This window comes from Poecilia latipinna, unplaced genomic scaffold (genome assembly GCF_001443285.1).
Source record: "Poecilia latipinna isolate Pla-1442-1.1 unplaced genomic scaffold, P_latipinna-1.0 Scaffold1319, whole genome shotgun sequence".
In the NCBI taxonomy this organism is placed as follows: domain Eukaryota; kingdom Metazoa; phylum Chordata; class Actinopteri; order Cyprinodontiformes; family Poeciliidae; genus Poecilia; species Poecilia latipinna.
This window is the reverse complement of record NW_015113935.1, coordinates 231,392-254,924: the sequence shown is the minus strand read 5'-3', so window position 1 is coordinate 254,924 and position 23,533 is coordinate 231,392. Positions and strand designations below refer to the sequence as shown.

The 23,533-nt window shown below is 44.1% G+C and overlaps 3 protein-coding genes and 1 long non-coding RNA gene across 5 annotated transcripts in view; 3 read left to right on the top strand and 1 right to left on the bottom strand.

Annotated features, from left to right (window-relative positions):
• The window catches only part of eif3d (eukaryotic translation initiation factor 3, subunit D), a 12,220-nt gene extending 7,707 nt beyond the window's left edge, over positions 1-4,513 (top strand). For both annotated transcript variants that reach the window (XM_015055549.1, XM_015055548.1), the window contains exons 10-16: positions 598-728; positions 806-891; positions 960-1,089; positions 1,730-1,872; positions 1,940-2,132; positions 2,285-2,378; positions 4,403-4,513. In XM_015055549.1, coding sequence (XP_014911035.1) covers positions 598-728; positions 806-891; positions 960-1,089; positions 1,730-1,872; positions 1,940-2,132; positions 2,285-2,378; positions 4,403-4,416 — 791 coding nt within the window. In that variant the 3' untranslated portion in view covers positions 4,417-4,513. The remainder of the gene's footprint in view (positions 1-597; positions 729-805; positions 892-959; positions 1,090-1,729; positions 1,873-1,939; positions 2,133-2,284; positions 2,379-4,402) is intronic.
• LOC106961665 (uncharacterized) overlaps positions 1-7,809 on the bottom strand; it is a 21,097-nt gene extending 13,288 nt beyond the window's left edge. The window contains exon 1 of the long non-coding RNA XR_001427816.1: positions 7,799-7,809. This is a non-coding gene — a long non-coding RNA (uncharacterized LOC106961665). The remainder of the gene's footprint in view (positions 1-7,798) is intronic.
• On the top strand, positions 7,164-10,197 carry LOC106961661 (uncharacterized). Its single transcript, XM_015055547.1, has 3 exons — positions 7,164-7,696; positions 7,787-7,816; positions 8,089-10,197. Exons 1-3 carry the CDS (start codon positions 7,543-7,545, stop codon positions 9,717-9,719), a joined length of 1,815 nt encoding a protein of 604 aa, XP_014911033.1. The 5' UTR covers positions 7,164-7,542; the 3' UTR covers positions 9,720-10,197.
• A 9,618-nt stretch (positions 10,198-19,815) lies between these two features.
• Positions 19,816-23,132, top strand: LOC106961670 (serine/threonine-protein kinase NLK2-like). The gene is made up of 7 exons (XM_015055558.1): positions 19,816-20,091; positions 21,446-21,874; positions 21,967-22,096; positions 22,171-22,226; positions 22,302-22,408; positions 22,611-22,696; positions 22,803-23,132. Exons 2-7 carry the CDS (start codon positions 21,567-21,569, stop codon positions 23,112-23,114), a joined length of 999 nt encoding a protein of 332 aa, XP_014911044.1. The 5' UTR covers positions 19,816-20,091; positions 21,446-21,566; the 3' UTR covers positions 23,115-23,132.
• Positions 23,133-23,533: the final 401 nt, after the last annotated feature.

The following is a 23,533-nucleotide window of genomic DNA, read 5'->3' as shown; positions in this document are numbered from 1 at the left end:
TCGCTCCTCTCCTTTCGTTCAGCAGCTCACCAGACACTTAGCCCCTCCCCAGACGCTTAGCCCCTCCCCAGACGCTTAGCCCCTCCCCAGACGCTTATAATATAACAGTAGACAAGTCTGTCTGCTGTTCTTATATCTAACTGCTTAATAAGTTACAACAGAAAACTAAATAAATAAATGAACGTCTTATGCTAACGACAATTAAGCTAGCCATAGTTTTGAAGAAAAAACCTCAAATGACAGTCATTAATTTGGTCCAATCGGGTTCTTGAGACGCCTTTTTTTTTTTTTTGGAAACGCCAAAGAGACGGGGCGGGGCCAAGCATTAGCTGAGTGTCGGGACTCATTAGAGGGAAGGACTATTACCAACTTGGCAACTTTTAAAACTCTTACTGACTTTTTGAAAAAGCAACAAATCTACAGACTTGGTTCTTTAGAGGTTTTGAGGCAGCTGTTGGCGCCGCGGCTGAAGCTTCTCCAAGTTCCCTCCTACAGTCATTAAAAGCCTTTAGCTGGAGGAACTAAACAGCCCTGATGGACCTGTTCAGGTTACCGTTCAGGTGGAAGTCCCGTTCAGCTGTTTGTCCTTTTCTCCAGATCTGCTGACGGTGAGCGAAACAGCCAACGAGCCTCCGCAGGACGAAGGGAACTCCTTCAACTCCCCCCGTAACCTGGCCATGGAGGCCACCTACATCAACCACAACTTCAGCCAGCAGTGTTTACGCATGGTAAGCCCCGCCCCCTGGCCCCACCTGGCCCACGGCGTCACGCTGACGACCAATCACGTTTCATCCTCTGCGTTCAGGGCGGAGAGAGACACAAGTTCCCGAACCCCAACCCGTTTGTGGAGGAGGACATGGACAAGAGCGAGGTGGCGTCTGTGGCGTACAGGTAGCGACCGGACCGGTTCTGATCCGCTGTGTGGTACCGGAGCGGTTCTGATCCGCTGTGTGATCCAGGTACCGCCACTGGAAGCTGGGAGAAGACATCGACCTGATCGTGCGCTGTGAGCACGACGGCGTGATGACCGGCGCCAATGGAGAAGTGTCCTTCATCAATGTGAAGACGCTGAACGAGTGGGACTCCAGGGTAAGAGGACGCCACGCTGGACACTTCCTGTCAAAACAGTCACACAAAGTCTCCTGTTCATAAAAACTGCTTCAGTTCCTCCAGTTGTTCATAGATATTAATGTAAAATCACCAGATCTCCACATTATTTCATGCTAATAGATAATTGTGAGTTTATTGCAAATTTTTATCAAAAATACTCAAAACTTTTGGTTTAAGTGATTCTTATTCTCACCTGCAGGTGGCAGTGTTTCTAACTTCAACTCAGGGGTTGACAGAATATTTTCTCTGATCAGATTTTGACAGAAATATTAGACTTGTAGTAGTTCACACCCCTGACCACCAGGTGGAGACATTTAAAATTTTACCCAAAGAGTAACTAAATCAGAACAATATTATGAACAGGCTGCATGCTGGGGGATTTCCTCCCACTGCTCCTCGTTCAGAGGGTTTATCCAACTTCTGATCGATTCAGTTGGAGAAATGTTCCCCGATTTCAAAATTTGGTTAAAATGTTGCTTGTAATTCCAGGACAAAATGACTAAAAAGAGGTGAGATCCTGAAGGTCCAGCCTTCTCTTCCATATTTAAACAACCAGAGGTTTTTTTCTCCTCGATGGAGTTGAGTTAGAGCTGAACTGGGTTCTGTGGTTTGTTCCCAGTACTGCAATGGGGTGGACTGGCGTCAGAAGCTGGACTCCCAGAGAGGCGCCGTCCTGGCCACCGAGCTGAAGAACAACAGCTACAAGCTGGCCCGCTGGACCTGCTGCGCCATGCTGGCCGGCTCCGAGTACCTGAAGCTGGGGTGAGGATCGCTCCGCTTTAGCTCCTAGGTCAAAGGTCAGCGCGTAACCAGACCGTCCCGCCCGCAGGTACGTCTCCCGCTACCACGTGAAGGACTCGTCCCGCCACGTCATCCTGGGAACCCAGCAGTTCAAACCCAACGAGTTCGCCAGCCAGATCAACCTGAGCATGGAGAACGCCTGGGGCATCCTGCGCTGCGTCATCGACATCTGCCGCAAGCTGGACGAGGGCAAGTACCTGATCCTGAAGGACCCCAACAAGGTGAGACCCCGCCCACGGCCAGTAGGCCCCGCCCACGGTCAGTAGGCCACGGCCAGTAGGCCCCGCCCACGGCCAGTAGGCCCCACCCACGGCCAATAGGCCCCGCCCACGGCCACAACCCGCCGCTGATCGCCTCCCTTTGTCTCCTGCAGCAAGTGATCCGGGTCTACAGCCTGCCTGAGGGAACCTTCAGCTCCGATGAAGAGGAGGAGGAAGAGGAGGATGAAGAGGATGAGGAGGAGGAAGGTGAGCTCCTGGTTTATTTTTGTCTCCTTCCTCTGCTGCTTCAGTTCGTTTACTTGGAGCAACAGAAGCTGCGTTTCCATTAATGTTCTCAAAAATGTGTTGATATTTTGCTCATTCAAAAAAACACTTTTATGAAATTATGGTTTTACTTTGAATAAAAAACTAAATTAAAATCACATGTAAAGAAGTTTGTTCACACGGTAACAAGGCACTCCAATAACTTCCTGTCGTTAGACCTTTCACAATAAAGCAATTAATTGCATCATAAATGACAACAAACTCCATAGTTTCCTTTTGCAGGATTTATGGCTTTTCTCTCTTTCTACCTGAAACTGGATGATGAAAGTCTTTTGGTCCCACTGAACCTTTTTAGAATCATTTTATGTTCATAATTCATTCTTAGTTGTTTCTATTATTTTGTTTTTGATATTTAAATGTCTTCCAGCTCCAGTGTTAAATTAGAATTTAAGTTTATTGATCTTTGATAATTGATTCTTCTGTTATTATCACCATTATTGGCACCCATGAAGTTTTAATATAACCGAATATTTACTGAATATTTCATCAAGTGAAACATCATTTTACTGCTGATAAAAGATAAAAAACATTTAAAAAGATAAACATTATGAGGAAAACAAAGAAAAACATCATTTTTACCACATCAGTGGTATTGGCACCCTTTGCTGCAAATCACAAATAAAGATCACGTGTGATGAACTGCCTCCACACATGACATGAATTAACCAATGAATGACCATGTTGGTCCATCTCCACATGTGACGATGGTAAAGACAAAGGATCTGTCTGAGGACATCAGAAATGCTGCTGTCTGTAAGCACAAGACCTCCAAAGGGTATAAAGCCAGAGACCGAGGTGTCCCTGTTCCAACGGTGCGAAATGTTATCCAGGCATGGAACGGTCAGGAAGCTCCCTGGACGAAGGGGGAAGAGAAAAGTCTTCGACGGTTGGTGCAAGTGGTGGAAAAACCACCACGTCTCGCATCGAAAGGCCTAAAGACCAGCCTGGAGCCGTCTGGTGTGATTGTTTAACAAGTACCACACGCCGCACACTAAACAAAGTGGGGCTTTATGGGCGGAGGCCCAGGAAGACTCCACTGCTGAAGAAAAGACATAAAAAAGAAGTTTGATCTTCACAAAAGAGAACCTGGACAAACCTCAATCCTTCTGGAACAACGATTTATGGACAGATGAAACAGAAGTGGAGTTTTTCAGTAAATCACACAAACAGTGAGTTTACAGACGGCGCAATGAAGCCTTTAAAGAAAGAACACCATACCAACAGTCAAGCATGGTGGAGGATCCATAATGCTGTGCAGCTGCTTTGCAGCATCTGGTACTGGAGGCCTGGGCCGTACCACAGGCATCATGAAATCAGAAGATTATCAACCAATCCTAGAGTGAAGTGTAAGGAAACTTGGTTTGTGGCGAAGATCCTGATCCTCCAGCAGCCCGGCCTGGTTGGAAGGGAAAACGGACTTTTTAAAACGGCCAGCAACGAGTCCTGAGCTGAAAATCTTTGGGTGGAGCTGAAATTGGAGAAAGGAACCCTGCAAATGTACAAGAGCTTGAGCAGATTGCAAAAGAAGTGTGGGAGAAATGCCACCTGAGAAGTGCAAGAAGCTTATAGATGATATAAAAAACGTTTGGAGGCTCATTGCTGCCAAATATTAAAGACGGTGTCAATATTAGTGCACATGCTGGTTTTCCGTTTTGTCCTTTGGAATTAAAATATTTATGTTGAAATGATAAATGTCTTTGTTAAATTACTTTGGACCTCAAATTAAAGATCCTGCTGATGTAGGTTTTGAACATTTCCATTTATTCTGAAGATATTCGCTCCAGTCATGAGGGTGTCACTAATGCTGATCAGATTCTAACATCACTGGTTTGTTTACCTGCTGACTTTAACTCAGTTTTTTGTAAATTAAGATGTTTTTATATTAAAGTGTTTGTTTTATGAGTAAAAGTTTCAGTTCTAAGTGTCATATTTTGTTCTCATTTCAGATGAAGAGAATTAATGCAGCGTTTGCTTCGTTGACCAGATCTGCCTCCATCTTTACAAAGAAACAATTTAACTCCCATTAAATTTCAATAAAGACAAGTTGGGCAAATTAATGCGTCATGTTTTTATTGTTTTGTTTGGTTTTTACAGAAATGGGTCGATATTCTCACAAGTTGATCCATAAAGAATAAAGTTCAGACAAATGAAAATAATGTTGGGATTTGAACTGAACTGTCAGTAAATAAGGAGTTTCAACTGTTGCATGCAGGTAAATGAATATAAATATTTCTGACTGACCTTGGAGTGAAGCGATGCGGCTCTTCATGCAGGAGACGAGCCTGAGGTCAGGAAGCTCTGTGACCTCCAGGTCACCTGCACCGTCGGCGGCCGTTTTGACTTTGTGTCACAATCTTTCAAGGTTGTGGTTTCACTTCTTTAGTTATTTATCATCCTTCCACTCAACTTTCCAAACCAGCTTTTCTTTGGGAAAAGCAACAACATTTCCTTTTTCATTAATTATGCATTTTTGATGAATTGATATTTAATTTGAAAGCTGTAAGAAGCTTCTGGATGACGGAGTGATTAGTTTTTATGTGTAATTTTAGGGATGTAAAATGTGGCGGTCAGCCCAGAGAGGAACAGTTTAAATGGAAATGAGTCAGAAAGGCTCTTGGTTGACCTCTGACCCAGATAACATTAAGGTCCAGCTCAGCATTCAAATGTTCAGTTGCTCCTCTATTCAAATCCTCCTCCACCAACGGCTCTTCATCACTCCGTCTCTGCTTATCGCCGTCCGACCGCAGGACGTCCTGACCTGAACACAGAGGAGCAGCGTTTGTCTTCAGGACCTCAGGTGAGCTGATAAACCCCTCTGGTTGGCTCAGGTGAGCCTTCCTGCTCCTGGTTTCACCCTCAGCTACCAGGTTAATCATTAAACCAGCAGCTTTCAGTCTGAACTTCGCTCCATCTGCCATCCTAACATGTTTTTAGTGATTTTGATTAAAACTGACAGATCAGCTATGGACCGTCTCAGAGTGACGTCACCGCACAAGACTCCGCCCCCATCTCGCCGCTGGAGGTTTTTTTTTATTATTGTATAAACATAAACAATCAGCTCCATAAAGGTACCGTAATGTATACATTATAAGATCACAGAACAAACTGGGAAAGAGGGAAAAAAGAAAAAGACCTGCTGCCGATGACTGGCATTGGTTTTAACTGCTAAGTTAACATAACATGCTAAATTTTAAATATAAGGAAGTAATTCACTTATTCTAGCTTGACTTTGACAACTTTAACTGTTAAGTTGCAAACTAAAAAAGATCATCAGTAGAGCAGGTGTTTAAATTAGCTAAGCTACCACCGCCAAAAGAAGCAGGAGCTAATTTACAGCTGCTGTGTTAGCTACTAGCAGAAATCTACCACTGCAATCGCTTATTAATAATAGTAAAATAAACATCAACTCAAAAAGCATAAACCTGTAACTGAATGTTTTGTTCTTGGGAAATGTTGAGTGTTTTTGGTGCTGAGGCGTTGTTGTCAGTTGCTATGGCAACGAGTCTGCGCAGCATAGCAGACACAGTGATAGGTACTTTTTCTCGAACCTATATAAAAAGACCACAGACAACGTATATGAATTTTATAGACAAAGCTTTTGCAAAAGGAGAACTCTCCGCCACCGCCTCTCCAGGCCGTTCACAGAGAGTTCTGATCTCCTTCCACGCGAGCCCCTGTTTTATTGTCAAAGCAGACCAGCCAGAAAAAAAACAACAGAGGTCGTAAAATATTTAACCTAAACAAACCAGCAACTCAGTTCCAGGTGTGATATCTGATCTACGATCTGAGCCCAGTTCAGCTCTAGGTCAAACTGTCAACAAAGAGGGAGGATAAACAAGAGACAAAATACGACTGCTCACAGGCAGTTAGGAGGTATTCTGGTTGATAAGAATTAAGGTCTGGGAAACACAGAGTTAACTGTCTCACATGAAGATGAAACAGTCAGTCGTAACCTCCAGGTCAGTTTATACACACATAAGGAAGATTAACATTAGACTGAATATGAACTAAAGTAATAACAAAATGATAATACCAAAAATCTCTATCACACAGAAAGCAAGAAAAAAGTGGTTTCGAGTTGTTCTTTAACTTTTTTTCTGCATTATTTTTCCCTTTGCTGTTGCGCTGCACTAAATCAATAATACCTACATCTCCAGGTGACATTTTGTTAAGTACTGCAGCAGCGCCACTATGGACAGGATGTAAAGGAATAGTCATTTTGCCCTCCAGCATGCGCGAAATTTCCAGATATAAGCATTAACATGTAGGGGGTCAATAAAGTACCTCTCAGGGTTCTGGTGATGATGTCACACTGAGAGGATTAAGACCAAACGGTCGAGAGTTTAAGGCTTAAAGATGTTACTCATCACGGTTGTGGCTGGATGGAGCTAGCGCTATCAGACATAGCATCCATCATTTACCCAGAATGCATTGCGGCATGAACAACATGGCGAAGTCCGTGTGACAATATTTTATTTAAATTTAGAAAAACTAATCAGTACAGTATTATTGCTGTATTGTGTTTACGTCTAAAATAAATATTTCTCAAAGTCGATTGTTCCAACTAATCGTGGATCCCTTTAATGCGCCACTGTTCTGGCTGGAACCTTTGTATTCACATGTTTCTGGTACGCCTGTAAATCTGACACACAAGTGATGGAAGCTGCTTCTCGGTTAATTTCTGCTTCTAATTTATCTGACTGAATGCTGGAAAAGACTGTTGTATCAAAATGTGTTAAAAGAGTTAGCCTGTCAGCAAAGCTGAGCTAGCCTAAAATAGCATCAAGTGCTAAACATGTAGCAGCTGATGCTAATCCTTCATCCATCACTTCAGTGCTGAAGAAGAAATTGGTCCGTTTGATTTGGGTGTTGAAGAAAAGCTGCAGGCTGGAGCTCTTCTGCTCTAGACTGAGACTCAGCTGTTCTAGATTATTATTCACATTTCCAACGGTTTTACAAGAGCCACTAACTGAACCCGTCCTTTATCCTGGAAAAGCTCATGTTGGCAGAAAGCCTTCTTTTGTCCAAACACTTTTCATTCAAATGAGAAGATACTGGGAGACGGTGAAGGCGCTATCGGGTCCAGATGTTAACAGTCTCCCACCTAAAAAAGGAGCATTTGCATACAAAGTGGACCAAGTCACTTCCTATAAAACCAGGACTGGGGCTGAGCTTCACCAGTCTGCTGGTGGATTCCCAGTTGCTCTGCAGAAACTGGTCCAAATCTCCAAACCTCCACGGTCAGTTCAGATCTCACTTCTATTAAATCAACTTCCTTTGTTCATTTTTAAAATGCTTCAACAAACTTCTGAACTGTTTTGTATTTCCAGAAAAAGAATCACCCAGAACTGAAGATCCCGGTACGTTTTGTTTCTCTGACTGTGAATGAAATTAAATGGTTACATGCAGTTTTCATGTCTGATTTAACTCAAGAGCAATGACTTTACTTCCAAAGAAAATGAAGAGTGTGTTATGCTTGTGTTTTTCTGCAGCATTTGAACAAAATGCTGCAGGTTCTCTTTCAGGATTGTTTTGGGCAGAATTGTTCATTTAATCTTTTGCTAAGATAAAAAAGGAAGGTCGAAGCATATTGTTATTTTTATTCATTTCACTCAAACTTCCATTCTTGCAGGTCAGAGCAGGTTTTATACTTTAGCAGAAAGACTTTTTGAAGTGAATCCTGAGCGTTCCAGTCTGTCCTCAGTCATGGCGCCGTCCGGCCCGGTTCTGCTGCTGCTGCTGTCTTCATTCCTGACCTGCAGCCTGAGCGGCCCGCCGCGCTCCGACCTGCAGGAAAACCGCGCTCTGCAGAAGAGAGGAAAGACAGCAGATAACGTAAAGGCTGCAGCTAAAGATCTTCTGGAGATTGTAAATGCAGTTAAACCTTTTATTGGTCTCATTCCAGACGCTGGGTCGTATTTAACTTCTATCATAGATTTTGCAAATGTCATTGCTGGTAAAAATCCAGAACAAGAGCTTCTAGATTATCTCAAGTTAAAATTTGATGATCTAAATGTAAAGATTGATAAAAACCAGAAGGAAATAGTGTTTAACATTTGGAAAAGTACTGAGTATGCAGAGCTGGAGAAGAAAATAACTATAGCATGGGACAAACTCAGGGAGCTGCTGAAGGGCTGTGGAGAGCCTTGCTTTGAAAATCTGAAGAAAGATGGCAAAGACAAAATAATAGAAAATGACTTTAAAAAGGCTGGAAAGTATGTGGATGAACTGCATTATAATATAGTAGGTAAAGGTGCTTACAAAGCTAACTATGAAGAGCTCCTGAAAGACCATGTGAGATGTGATGAACGGCGACTTAAAATATTCTCGGCTGTTAACGCGTTGCTGGTTCACAAAGCCATCACCATGACCAACTTCTACAACCTCTTCATGAACATTAAAACAGACGAAGACGCTCTGGCTAATAAAGCACGTGACATTTCTGCAGCTATGTTTGAGATCCACAAGAACTGCACTTCAGAACCTGATCCGTATGTTAAACTGGACATTCTGGACCTGATCAAAGAGTCAGAGAAGCGTAAGGATCTGGCAAAGAACATCAGGGAGTATTTAGATAAAACATTTTACCACTATAACTGGATGGTGGTTGCTTTTAAAACTAAAAGTTCAAACCATAAAAGCGTTATTACTAAATGGCTGGACAGACACATTTTGACCGGATTTACTCCAGTAGAAAAAGGGAAAACTAGTGTGGCTTTTGCCAAGCAAGCGAAAGGGAGCCACAGGAAAACAGCTCAGGTGGTAGACGCCATTAAGAAATGCTACAACAATCCTGTGCCCTGCGATCAAGTCAGAGCAAAGTTAGAGAGCTGTGCTAACGTGAAGGGCACATATTCAGCCATTCATGCTTTCATTCATAAAGAGCATGGCAGCGTTCATGCTTTAGAGGCAGAAGAAGCTCCAACTGAAGAAGAGTTTGATCCTGAGGAGCAGCAGCCCATCCCGTACCTTTACACTGGGAACTGCACCATGAGTGTGTTTGGCAAAGGAGAAGTTCTCCCTCTTAAACATTTCAGGGTTCTGATTAAAAGTGATGAAGAGTGGATGAATGAGTCTCCCTGTAAAGGAGTCGACTGTGGAGGTAAAGAAAGAGGAAAATGTGTTGAGGTGAAGAACGCCCGCATTGGCCTGTGTGAGTGTGAGAAGAAATACTATGGAGAGAACTGTGAGAAAACCATGGAGGACTACAAGAGAAAGGTGTTTGTTAAAGAAATCCAAAAATCCCCAGAGAGCATGGGCTGAAGGAACCCAGGAGGTTTCTGCTCTCATATTTTATCTTTTCTGTTCATAACCTGAAGTTCACATGTTTTAACCTGAACTGTTTCATGTGTTTCAGTGATTTTGACACATTTGCTTTGTGAAAACTCCATAATTATGACAAATTTTCATTTTAGCCACAAAACATGACAGAAGGAATCAGATTCTCTTTTTTTTCTTGCTTCCATTTTGTTTTGCTCTTCACATGAAAACATGTTTCATCTTTTAACTGTTCAGACGTTTGGAGGAAATGTGGCTGTTGATTAAAAACTGGTTTCATGTTGAAATGATTTCAGGTTTCCAAACATCATGTGTGAACCGTTGTTCAGACTTTCTGTGAAATGATCTCATGTTTCTTTAAAATGATCATTTGCTTCTTTTGGTTTGAGCTTCTGTTGCAACTTTAAAGGAAAAAAACTGATAGAACTTCAACTTTTAGAGTTATTATGTGTTTGTTGTTTTCATTATTATTCTACAACTTTTCCTCCAAAATAAAAACTTTAAAACCAGATTTATTGTCTTCAGTCTTGATGTGAACCAGCCCACCTTCAGGTCAGGCTTCTGTCATTTTAATGAAAAGTTTCCAGTGAGACTAAAAAGAACTCAGAATAATTCATGCATCTCTACCAGCCACCTTTATTAACCATTATTAAGTGTTATTAACCGTTATTAATCATTATTAACTGTTGTTAAACATTATTAACTGTTATTAAACATTATTAACTGCTGTTAATCATTATTAACTGTTATTAACCGTTATTAACCATTATTAACTGTTATTAACCAGTATTAACCATTGCTTACATTATTAAAATCATGTAATTATTACTAGTGCAGCGTTCTCCCTTGTAATTTAGTGTATTTTTCTGAAATTTCCTGGACTTCCCTCCAGACTTTGATCCGATCCTCTGATCTCCATCTTTGCTCTCGGTTTGGTTTCAGCTTCTCTTTTTGATTTGTTTTTGGACTCTTCTTTTTTTTCTTTGGCTGCTTAGGTCATTTAAATCTCAATAATAAGAGGTTTTCCCATTCTGAGTCTTAAAATCAACACTAATAATGTTTTCAGAAGAAGGAAGTCATGATGTGTAAACCCTGAAGATAACATTCTCCTTCTTTTAACCAGTTTTGTTTCTCAGTGTCTCAAATTGACGGTTCATAATATTTTTATTCAACAGCCTTGCATGTGAACACACCATAATAGCTGCAAAATATACAAAAGAAAAATACATTTAGTAACTTAAGCATTATGTTGCCTTCATCTGTTTGATTTATTAATTTACCTTAAATGAATTTTTTCCTTAAATTATTACAACTTTTATCCTTGACTATCTTTGCCTTGAGTGCTGTTATGTTTTACAGTGTATGTTTATTAAATCTTTTGACATTCCTTTCTATAGTTTCCTGTATCATGAAATAAAATTAAATACATCATATTTCAGCTGTCTGTGGCTTTACATAGAATATAATATTAAAACTAATAAACCTTTGTGCTCCTGACTAAACATGACTAACTTACCAAAGAATATTAGCACCCCCTAGTGGGTAAAAACACAATAGCAACCTGTATGTTCCGTGGAAAAATAACTAAATATACATTTATAAACTAAAACATTCAATCCAACCTTGTTCCCTTATCAAACAGGTGCTTTGAGCCACAAACTTATTTATTGTTTATTTATTTATTGTTTATAGTTAATCTGTGTGTACAGCATGCTGTGCTGTTTGCGCCAATCGCTTTACGGTACCTTCCGATTCCAAGCCTTTTCAAAATAAAAGCATTGACAGCATTACTACTGCAATAAAATAATAAACATTTATGAACCGGTTAATGAAACGACAAATATTAGTAAGGCCATTTATATTTCTTGTGTTGCTTGTTGCAGTTATGGCGTCGGTTCTGCTGGCTTCACTCTGTTGGTCCGATGTCGCTACAGATCCGTCGGATCGTCCGGCCTTTGAATTCAGGCAGAAATGGGGAAATGGCTTGACTCTGGTAAAAGAGATGCTGTGACTTTTTAAAGATGTCATAGAAACATTCAAGGAAAACAACATAAGCGCCATAATGAAGAGCCTTTCTGTCGGCGCTAACTTAGCGCCAGACATCGGTGCTGCGGCCTCCTTTGTCATCAACATGGCGTTGATGCTGATCCCTCAGGAAGAGCTGACCGGTGCTGACTGAGGTGAAGAAAGGTTTGGTTGAGCTGAACCGGAAGTTGGACTTCCTCTCCAACCTGGCAACAGATGGAGAAGTTTAAATGAGGCGTCAAAGTGATCGGCAGATATAACTTATACTTCAGCAGCTTGGTGGGTGCGCTGCCACTTTACGGCCAATTTCAGCTGCTGCATATAAGCAGGCCTTCACCTGTCACGAGGCTGCTTGCGTCGTGACGTCAACCGAATCTGCTTCCTTTGTTTGCACTGTTCTGGGTAAGCGTGGCTGTTTTATCGTTTGTCGGCTTTAATAATGGCTATTAATGCTAATTGGTTTATCTGCTTAGTCTCCTTTGCTGCACCTCCAATATTTGGACCGATCTGTCCGTTTATTCATTTGCTGACAGGAAGGTAAGGGCTTAGCGTGGCTAGGTAACATCTACCCCATGTAAACAAAACCTTCACATAGCGTTTTCTTACAGCTGCATTGCATCTAGTCAGAGTTGGGGATCTGATTATTTGGCAGTGCAGTCATTAATCAGGTCACAGGTAAGCAGCTGCTGCAAGTTATGTTTTTGTTAGCAGTTGTATTAATAATTTGCTCTATTCTTTTTAGCCTTCTGACTCATCAGCATTGCACCTGGAGTGACACTCGCTGCTGTTTTGCCTACTTATAAATTGTTTTAAAATACTAATCTGCACTTTTCCTGGGGATAAAGTGCAACATTGTAGGGCTACTGTATCTCTGTTTTACTTGTATTGTTCCATTTTCTTGTCTGTCTTTTAGGGACTGAGGCTTCTGTGGTGGCGGTGTGTTGTCTTGTGTGTTTTGTTGGAGCACCTTTTTCTTTGTTTGCTGTGTTTTTGTAGTGTCCAGGGTGGTCCCCTTTTTCTGGATGTTGCCCCTTCCCTCACTCCCTCCCCCATCGGTAAGCCTCAGTTTCCTTTGAAATTTAGACATTTTATTATCTTGTTAAATGCATTCACTGTTTTAACCATTCAATTTCAGATTATTGGAAATTAAAGATATTTTGAAGTTTAATAAATTTTGTATAACTTTCTGAATCTCGTCTCCTCATTTCCAGTAGAACTTACCTGTGTCCTTACTACATTATATTTTCCTGGATTTATTCCAGGTGGCGTTGTTCATCGTAACCTTTAATATTTTATATTTGGGTTCATGCTAAGAAAATCCACCCCCCAGGTTGCCACAATATTCAGATGTTTGATAAGGTTTTTCAAGGCCAGCCTGCAGCCATAGACAAGGACAACTAGGAAGATTTTGAAAGATGTAAAGGAGATCGCCAAAGGACTTGGTCCTTATAACCAAACAGCCATTGCCCTTAATGTGAAAGAAATCCTGGACGAAAGGTACAACTGGGTGGTGGCAGAGTACAGGAAGGCAGACAAAGCCCATTGTGTTTGACGCCACTGAGATCGATGCAGGAGAAACCATTGTTCTGGTGAGGTTCTCTCAGGACCACGGCTACATGGAGAGCCTGTTTATGTAAAGGCAAAAGAATGATTTGGAACAAAATATAGTTCTGAACTTCAACCAGACAAGTGTGAGTACAAACATGAGAGTGAACATATCAGCGGTCTAGTTCTGGTTCTTCTACTGTGATTCTCCATCAGTAGGCCAGAGTAACTCATGGCTCCTCTGGTGAAGATGTGGCAGAGACCCAGGGGTCGACTGTTATTGGGGGCGTTATTCTTGGGGGAAGGCTTCGGTGCGTTACTCCAGAAAGATTCCCGTCTGCCCTGAAGATGAATGTCAGAACGGCGGCACATGTGAGAGGATTCTGGACTCCAACCAGGATCTGCAGGTGAACGGATAGGGGGACGATGTGAGCTGCACTTTGGCACCAGAACGAGAGGAGAAATGGAAAAGGAGGGGCTGAGAATCCTGGAGTCCAAACTGGAAGAAGTCATGAAGAAATGTCAGATTTCTGCAGATTATGGATGATTCAACCTGAAAAACACCTGAAGGCAAGAAGCAAGACCTGATAGTCCTTCATTAACACATGAAATTAAACAAACCACCAGCAGGTGGCGCCATAGTAAACGTGAAACCACATCTGCTTTTCTCAGTTTTTGCTCTAAAGTTGAAGGTGAACCGCCATGCTGGGATCCGACCCGAGTCCTGCGGATCTTTCAGAGACTGAACCGTGTCGAACTGAGACTCGTTCAGTTCCTCTGGTTCTGTTTGGCTCCAGTCCAGCTGGTACCGTGTCGTCAGGCCTGTTTGTCTGCAGGAACAGAAAACCGTTTCCACAACTACGAGTCAGAGAGAAGAACCGTTTCAGCCGTTCATCGTGACTCAGGAACAAGCAGCGACACGGAGCATCGAACCATCGCCTGCAGGTGAGCGAGCAGAAACCTGCGTCCCCACCCGGGCAGGAGGCGTGTCCCTGGTGCCGCTTCCCCACCACGGTCTGCTGCAACCCACTGGTTGCCATGGCGACGGCGGGCCTAACCTCTCAGTCCCGGTTCAGAGGCTTCAGGAGGAACCGGGACCAGGAAGGAAAACATCAGGTGTGAAGTGAAATCCCAGAAAATCCCAGCAAACTGAAGCTCAAAGCAGCGCCACCTTCTGGAGCTTTAAAGCAAACAGAAGAACAAATCCTGGGATTCTGCTCCCAGTAAGGAAACATACTGTGGAATCCATGATCCCAGCTGGTTCGTCTGGATCTGAACCAAAACAAACTCCAGTTATGAACAACGGCTTCACTTTGGAACGATCCGGATCCGGAACCAGAGAACGAAACTCAAGTTAATGCAGTGTGTTGACGTTCTTACAGGTTTATTATCTCAAACTATTCTAACATCAAATGGCTCTATCTATCTATCTATCTATCTATCTATCTATCTNCAGAGGCTCCGCCGAACCCCTGGGGTTCATCGAACCCAGGTTAAGAACCACTGGTCTAGAGTTATAGATCTAGAGTTACAGATCTAGAGTCAATGCACAGCTTCAGTTATTACAACTAAAACCAGCGATCAGCCCGAAACGTGGGAGCAGTGATGACCTCTGACCTGAACCTTCAGAGCCACATAAAGACAGTCACAAAGTCGGCCTTCTATCACCTGAAGAATCTCCAGGATCAGAGGACTGATGTCTCAGATCAGAGAAACTCATCCAGGCGTTTATCTTCAGTCGCATTGATTCCTGCAGCAGCATCTTCACAGGTCTGACCAACAAATCAATCCTCCAGCTGCAGCTGATCCAGAAGCTGCTGCTGCTGTTCTGACTAGAACCAGGAAGATGGAGACATAACACCAGATCTACAGTCCTACAGCTGTAGCTCCCTGTAGCTCAGAGAACAGACTGTAAAATCCTGTTAGTTTATAAATCACTGGACGGTTTAGCACCACAACCATTAAAGATCTGCTGCTGCTGTATCAACCTGCCAGACCCTCAGGTTCTGGTTCTGGTTCTGCTCTGCATCCAGAACCAGAACCAAACGAGGAGAAGCAGCATTCAGCTTCTATGCACCACAGATCTGGGACAAACTAACAGAAAACTGAGAAGCAGCAGAAACACTGACTTCCTTTAAATCCAGACTCCTGGTTAGTTTTATTTGAATCGAGATCAATTTATCGACTTAATGTCTCGTTTTATTGTTGATTCTCTGCTGCATGACTTTGTTTCTGTGTTTATGATGTAAAGCTCTTTGAAATGCCTGCTGCTGACATGCTGTACAGATAACATTTGATTGGTTGATTGATTCTGTCCCATCAGAACCACCATCAGGATCCAACATGGCTCCGTGTTCCTGACAGCTTCCTGTTTTTCCTTTCCAGGTTTTTCCGGGCCTGGACCAGTAGAACCTTTCTGCTTCTCACCTGCCTCTGAGACTCACAGACTGAACCCGGATCAGAACCTGGTCCAGGTGCAGAACCTCTGTTGGCTATGGAAGTGTATTTTTATTCTCATCTCCATGGTAACCAGTCAGCTGCCATCTCCAGAACCTCTGCTGGTTCTGCTGTTTTAACCCATTTATGCTCCATCTGTCAGTGTTTGGTTCTGATGAAATGGACCGGACTTCTACTCAGAACTCCCAGTTTGCCTTTGTTGGAGCAGGAGAAGCTCAGGAGCGAGGTTCTGCCGGGCCGGGCCTCCGAACCTCTGGTTTGGTGTAAATTCTCCAGAAGTGGGACGCGAGGCGATCTTTGACCTTCAGTGACTTTCTGCCATGTTCTTTGGTGATTCTTCTTCTGTGGTCGTGTTCATTGATCCATTGATTGATTGTAACTGATTATTATCACTGGATTAACCTGCAGTCGGTGCAACGCTGTGGCTCCGAGCTGAACGGACAGAACCAGCTGGATTCACGTCATCTATTTAACCCGCTGCGTGATTGGACTGGACCTCTGCAGGCGGCTGGATCAGAACCAGAATAGCAAATGATCAGAAACAGCATCCAGTTTAGTTTTATGGAAGCCTCTAACTGCAGGAGCTGCTGCTGTTCTCCTTTAAATCAGTAAAATATTTTAATTTTAATGAGATTATAAAACTCTTTGAGACCAAAAAGAATCTTGTTTTTTACCTGAATTTTAGATTTAGCCTATTTAATCTAAAACTAACATGTAAAGATAAATAGTTTTATATTTGGCAATAAAACTCATGAGAAAATATAAAACTAGTTATTGAGTTAAAAATCTCATGTCGATTTACAAATCTCATAACGAAACCTAAAACTTCCTGTAATTAAATATCAATCTAGTTATTATGAGATATAAAACTTTTAGTTGACACAATAAACCTGTAATAAGAAGAAATCTCCTTACTCTCAGATTTTGTTCAAATGAGATTAAAACTCTGGGTTATAATTTTTACTGAATTAATTTATCAGCTCTGGCAGTTAAACGCTTCCATGAAGAATATCATTATTTGTGAGGTTTTATTACTTTTTGCCAATAAAGGTTTGTTTACATGTGTTAAAGGAAAATACTGAGGGATTAGGAGCAGTGATGGCATAGTTATTTTTGAAAAGGTCACTTTAATCGGATTACTGATTAGTCCTTGAAAAAATAACTTAGATTACTGACTACTTGATTTGGAAAGTAACTAAGTTACATTAAAAGTAACTTTTTAGTTACTTTCAGCAGCTGCTGACAACACTCTGCCACCTGTGAAAATTACTTTGATCTTTGCCAAAACATAATTGCAAGTTATTTTATATCGGGGGTCTCAAACTCAATTTATCCAGGGGCCGCTGGAGGCAGAGTCTGGGTGTGACAAGAGTTAGGGTGCGTTCACACTGCAGCCTGAATTCCGATTTTTTGTCAAATCAGATTTTCTTTCGCCGGGCCGTTCACACTGTCACACATATGTGACCTATATGTGTTCTGCAGTCTGAACGAGCAAACGACCTGAAAGTGTCCCGCATGCGCAGTAGAGGGCGCCATAGCGTCAGCGTTCTCAGTGTTCTGCCAACCGCCATAAAAAGAAGAAGTGCTCAGTGTTTGCGGAAGTAAACATGGAGGTAAACAGTGGAGCTTAGCTTACATATTTGAAGTTGTTGTCCGAAAGGAGCAGCATATTAACAACTTAATCCTCATTATAGTCCGTCATAGTTGTTTTTCTTTCCACTTGCCCGTGTCAGGACGCAGAATTTGCTGAGTATCAGTGACGTTCAGTTCGGATGAATGCGGCCTGGACATTAGGTCGCATCTGATTCGGATACGGATCGGATATGGGTCACATTCTTAAAGAATCCGACCTGTGCTGTTCAGACTGTCATGAAAAGATCAGACACAGGTCACATTACTTCAAAAACAAAACAAAAAACAATCAGAATTGGGTCACTTCAGGCTGCAGTGTGAACGCACCCTAAGTTTATTCCACTTGGCGTCGCTCCGGTTCTACGTTTCATAGAAGTCTTTAGCCAGCTAGCAACGTATGGAGAACGTCTCGACGCGTGACGTCATCACCGCTTCTACTTGTCAAACAGGCGGTGGATGACGCAGCCCGGTAGCAGTCTCCTTTCTCTGCGTTTGATCATGACATTAATGGTAGAAAGAACCGGAATGGCGACTGCAGGGAAGGGAACCTGGTACCGGACTGGTCCATCATCTGCCGCTCTGTTGTTACAAGCGTAGTGTGCATGAAGTCAGTGTAGCTTAGCCTAGCACCGAATGTCAGCCATGACGAGGAACGGCGAGCGGGACTCCCTTCAGAGGCCCGCTCACCCTGTGGGCCGCACTAATTTATACTTTCATATCACGGTGGGGCCACCAGACATCGTCCCGCGGACCGAGAGAATGAGACCTCTGTTTTATATCAATAATATATTTCCACTTATGAGGTTGAACTGAAGGGAAGATTGTTTAATGGTTACAACAGTCCGAAAAAGGTTTGTAATTTGTGTGTTCCACTATTGTCTGGAAAACTCTAAGAAGGATTTTAAAGCCCCCCTCCTGCCCCAGCCTCCAGGTTCTGCGTTACGGGCCTGCGTTTGCTGTCGCAGCGCATAGCGCTCCTCCTGCGGCTCCACAACTCGGATATCCTGCACATATTTGAGACACTTATCTTAATATTAATAATTATAATTGCGTTTAGTTTCACAACTTTAAGGTCACGTCCATTCGTGGCTGTTTTCACTTTTATTGCGCTGTTCACATTAGTCTCAATGTTTGCAGTTTTCTGGAGCGCAACGCGAAGCTCGACCTCATTCACAGTGTAACCGGTGTATACTAGGGTTCTTCACTAATATCCTAGTCTTATACGGTCGGTTAACCTTGATGTGTTCTGCGTTGTGTTCAGTTGAAGGAGGGACTCAGACCACTGGAGCTGCTGGTTGATCTTTAATGCAGGTTGCTGGCAGAGCCCTGCACAAATAGAAATAAAGATGCCCTTTAACATGCAGCTCTTCCATTCACAGGAGTCGGAATTCCCCTCAGGCAGCCTAGCGCCAACTGAGGGCAGTGCAGTACTGATGTCATAGGACACTCTCTTAAAGTGACAGTAAAGGTACTAGTGTTTTCCAAAAATAAAATACAATTCTTAAAATATAACAAAAAAAAAAAAAAAAAAGAATTCTTCAGTGTTAATCAGGATTTGGTGAAATTTCAAACATAATTTTTTTTTTTTTAAATTCACATTTTCTGAACTTGTTACAACAGCAAATATATTAACTTCACATGAATAAAGACACAGCGGGACCGATCATCCGGGAAATGATGGACAGGAGAGTCTCACTAAAACGACCTGGATGACGGACAAATTCTGGGATTTATTATGAGTCTCTGCTTATTTCCAAGCCCAAATGAGTACCTTCACATTCAAAAACGAGCCCCAAAAAGCGCAACCCGCGAGTCATTAAATTTATAAGCTAATTTAGAAACAAAAAAAGCCCAAAGCCGCTTATAATAATCGGACTTGGCAACAGAAACTCAAAATAATTCCTGTTTTTCAAGCTACGAAATCCGCATCTCCCATCTCCCTCCATTGTTTCCATTTCTGTCGCTGCTGACACTGTCGCATAGAAACGGCGGTCTCTCCCCAAGACGCGTAGAGGAAATAACATTAAATTACAAAAGAAAATAGTAACAACTGATTTTAAGTAACTGTAGTCTGACTACTGGATTTGAAATAGCAATGCGTTAGATTAGTCGTTACTGAAAAAAGTGGTCCGACGTCAGAAACGCGTTACTTTGTAACGCTTTACTGACATCACTGATTAAATGAAATGACCCGGTTCTGACCCACAGAACCCAGACAAACCTCGAGTCACTTATTCGTCTTATGACTTATAGAATGCTGCCAGACCGAAGCAGTTCGGAATGAACCGGTACAGAGGTGAACAGAACCAGAAACAGGTCCATTTGTTGTTAAAAATGGCCTCCCCCGTTTCCCTCCCGCCCCTGTTGTTTACAGCGCAGAAGAAGCGCCGCCCCTCCCACACCGGCTCCGCCTCCTCTTCCTCCTAGCTGCTAACCAGCTAGCTGTAGCTGAAGCAGGGAAACATCCCGATCTGCGGCTGGTTAACGTGGAACCCTGCGCACTGCGCTTCAGCTGGACGACCCTTCCTCCTAGGAGAACCTCAGTCTTCTCCATGGCTCACTAGGAGCCGCTATGATGGACAGTTAGCAGCGGGGTTAGCTGCAGCTTCGCTCCGGGAGAACCGGAGCCTCTAGCGCCGCTTTTTAGCCCCCAAAGGTCGGATTAGCTGCCATGTCATCAACCGCTCTCAGCCGCCAGGTCTGTGGCTTTTATTCACGGTTCGATTCCGCTTAAAACGAAGTAGGTCACCGCGGATGGTTATGTGGGTCACAGCCGCGGATGGGTTAACTAGTCCCCCCCGAACAGCTGGTTAGCTCCGGAGCTAACCAGAATTTCAAGGGAAAAACAGCCCGCAATGAGATTTTTCCTGATAAATCCGCTTCTTGGCGGATGGACACAGACACTGCATGGTTCAGTTGACTTCTTATTTGTTCTGTTTGTCGGAACCAACTACTTTAACCGAGCTAACCAGTAGATTAGATCGAACAAAGGTGACTGAACCCTCTGGTTACTGGGCTGGATCAGGAGCTAAATCCGTCCTGCTGACAGCCGGAGCTGAAGTTGGTGTCTGATTGAGTCTGGGTCTCGCGACCGAGATTCTGGATCAGATTCTGTAGGTTGTGGACCGGTAGTGGTTCTGGAACAAAATCTTAAGGTTCTGGATCAGAATCCAGTGGTTCAGGGCCGGTACTGTTTGATTCTGGACTGTTACTGGGACGGTACTGGTCGTTATTCCTGTTGATACTGGGTCAGATCGAGGTTGACGGTTTAGAATCTTGGATCGGCTGCTCAGGTCTGGACTCGGACCCTGCGCTGATTCCAGAGTGTTTCTATGATCCAGACCCGCTCAGACGAGCACAGAGTGATGGATTTGAAATATTAACGCTGATCTCAGTTCATTAAATAACCAGAACTGGAAACTTGTATGATCCTGGGGATCATGAACGATGATAACGTTAGGAAATGATAAAAATAAAAAGATTGCAGGTTTAACAGTCCAGATAGTAATCGATCTAGAAAAAACATTCAGAGTTTATTTATCTATAAGGAAACCAGAGAGAGTTTTGATCCAAAATCGCTTCCATAAAATGTTCCGTTTTTCCTTCTATTAAGGCGATAAAGTGACAGTTATGGTCACGTGGTCTCTGGAAGAATTAATCTGCCCGGCAACAGCCAGACCACTTATTGCTATTAGTAATGGCCGATAACCAATATTATCGGAGTTACCATGGAAATCCAGGTCCACAAGGACCTGATGCTGCTCTTCTTTGAGCTCTACAGAACCAGACGGAGGTTCTGGTGAATGACCCGGTCCGGTTCTGGACCCGTAAAAACGTATTGTTTATTTGAAACTTTGTAGGTTTTATTTTGAAAAGTTTTATTTAAATAAAGCTTGACTTCCCTGGAGGTTCTGGTTCTGTGACCCGGTACCGACAGATTAAAGTGACAGCTTTGGTTATGAACTGTTTCTGCTAGAAAAGGTTCTGGTACCGGCTGCAGGTCTTGGTTCTGAAGGGGTCCAAATCTGACTCCCAATTTTTGTCTCTTCCAGAACCCAGTCCGACCATGTTGAGTGCGCGGTTCTGAGCCTGAGCGGGACCAGCAGCAGCAGCAGCAGCAGCAGCAGCCCGGTACCGCTCCCACTGCCTGGACTGATAGCGGGTTGGGTAGGGATGGCGTTCCATGGCGCCGGCCGCCAGACTGTCTGCGGCGACCTGTTCCCGGGTTCGGACCTGGGCCACAAGTTCTTCTGTGTGGGCTCGTCCTGCGGCGGGCCGTCAGCCGGCCTTGGCGCTGCGCCAGGCCTGACTGGGCCCAGCGCCCCGGCCGGAACCCCGCGCCACCCGACCGCGCTGGGCGGCGGCGCCGGCGGCGGGGCGGCGGTACCGCAGCCCTACAGCAACCCAGCCAGCGAGGTACCGAGCCCGGCCGAGATGGAACCGGACCGCCCCATCGGATACGGAGCCTTCGGGGTCGTCTGGTAAGAACTGGGTCTGGTTCTGATCCGGGCAGAACCGGGTCTGGTTGTAGTATAACAGGAAGCTGTCCACTCCCCCTGACCTTTGACTCCAGGTCGGTGACGGACCCCCGTGACGGCCGGAAGGTGGCGCTGAAGAAGATGCCGAACGTCTTCCAGAACCTGGTGTCCTGTAAGCGGGTCTTCAGGGAGCTGCGGATGCTCTGCTTCTTCAAACACGACAATGTATGGCCGCTTCTGAGAGCGCTCAGACCGCCGCTCCCTCAGGTTCTGACTCCGGTTCTGTTCTGGTTCTGCAGGTTCTGTCGGCTCTGGACATCCTGCAGCCTCCGCAGATCGACTGCTTCGAGGAGATGTATCCTTCAGGCGGTTCTGACCCACTTTAGTCCTCTCTGATCGGGTTCGGTTAGCATCCTTAACGTCCCGGCAGCTACGTCATCACAGAGCTGATGCAGAGTGACCTTCACAAGGTCATCGTGTCGCCGCAGCCGCTGACCACCGACCACATCAAGGTCTTCCTCTACCAGATCCTCCGAGGTCAGTCCAGAACCGGGCAGGTTCCACCAACACCTACAGAACCTGTCCAGAATCTGATTGGTTCAAGGAACACATCCGGAATGCTTCAGAACATCGGACCGGTTCTGGATGTGTTCCTGGACTCAGGTTCAGGTCTGCTTCACCCGGAGAGACTCGGGTCGACTCGGAGGTGATCCGTCTAACGGCTCTTCCTCCTCTCCAGGTCTGAAGTATCTCCACTCTGCTGGGATCCTCCACCGAGACATCAAGCCTGGGAATCTGCTGGTCAACAGCAACTGCCTGCTCAAGGTCAGCTGCTCACCTGGAGGGGTGGGGCTTAAATACAGAGGAGGCGGGGCTTAAGTACAGAGGAAGTGAGCTTTATCTAGGACACTAAGCCTTTGTCTCTGCTCAGATCTGTGACTTCGGCTTGGCCCGCGTGGAAGAGCCCGACCCGTCGCGTCACATGACCCAGGAGGTGGTGACCCAGTACTACCGGGCCCCGGAGGTTCTGATGGGCTGCCGGCACTACGGGTCGGCCATCGACGTCTGGTCGGTCGGCTGCATCTTTGCCGAGCTGCTGGGTCGCCGCATCCTGTTCCAGGCACAGAGCCCAATCCAGCAGGTGAGTCGGATCTGCACGGCTGGTACCGGAGGAACGAGAGGTAACGACTGCAGAGGTTCTGGAGGTTCTGGGTCAGGGGCGCGGTATAGGGGGGAAAAGTGATGACAATTCTAGGGGCCCTGACCAGCAGGGGGCCCTCCACAATTTAGTTATTTATATTTTGTTCATAGACATAAAATAAAAAATTCGGGGTCCTGTCAAATACAAAATTAATCATATTGTATTTTCAAAGATTGTTTTTAGCAGTAAAAATGTAATGTTCCCGCTCCCAGACCAAAAACATCCGTATTTGCCCTGAACCCCCGTCTGCGTTAAATGGTTCGTTCCTGCTTGGAGCTTCAGAGTGACGCTGTTAGCAGCAGACAGTGGGAAACACGAACGATGGTGGCGGTTACTCTGCTGCTAAGAAAAGTTATAAAATCAGGTTTTCAGACAAAGAGAGAGAGAGAAAAAGGTAAGAGTGTTAATTTATAACCCAGTTTTTCTCCGAGAGGTGAGTAGACTGTGTGAGATTATCAACC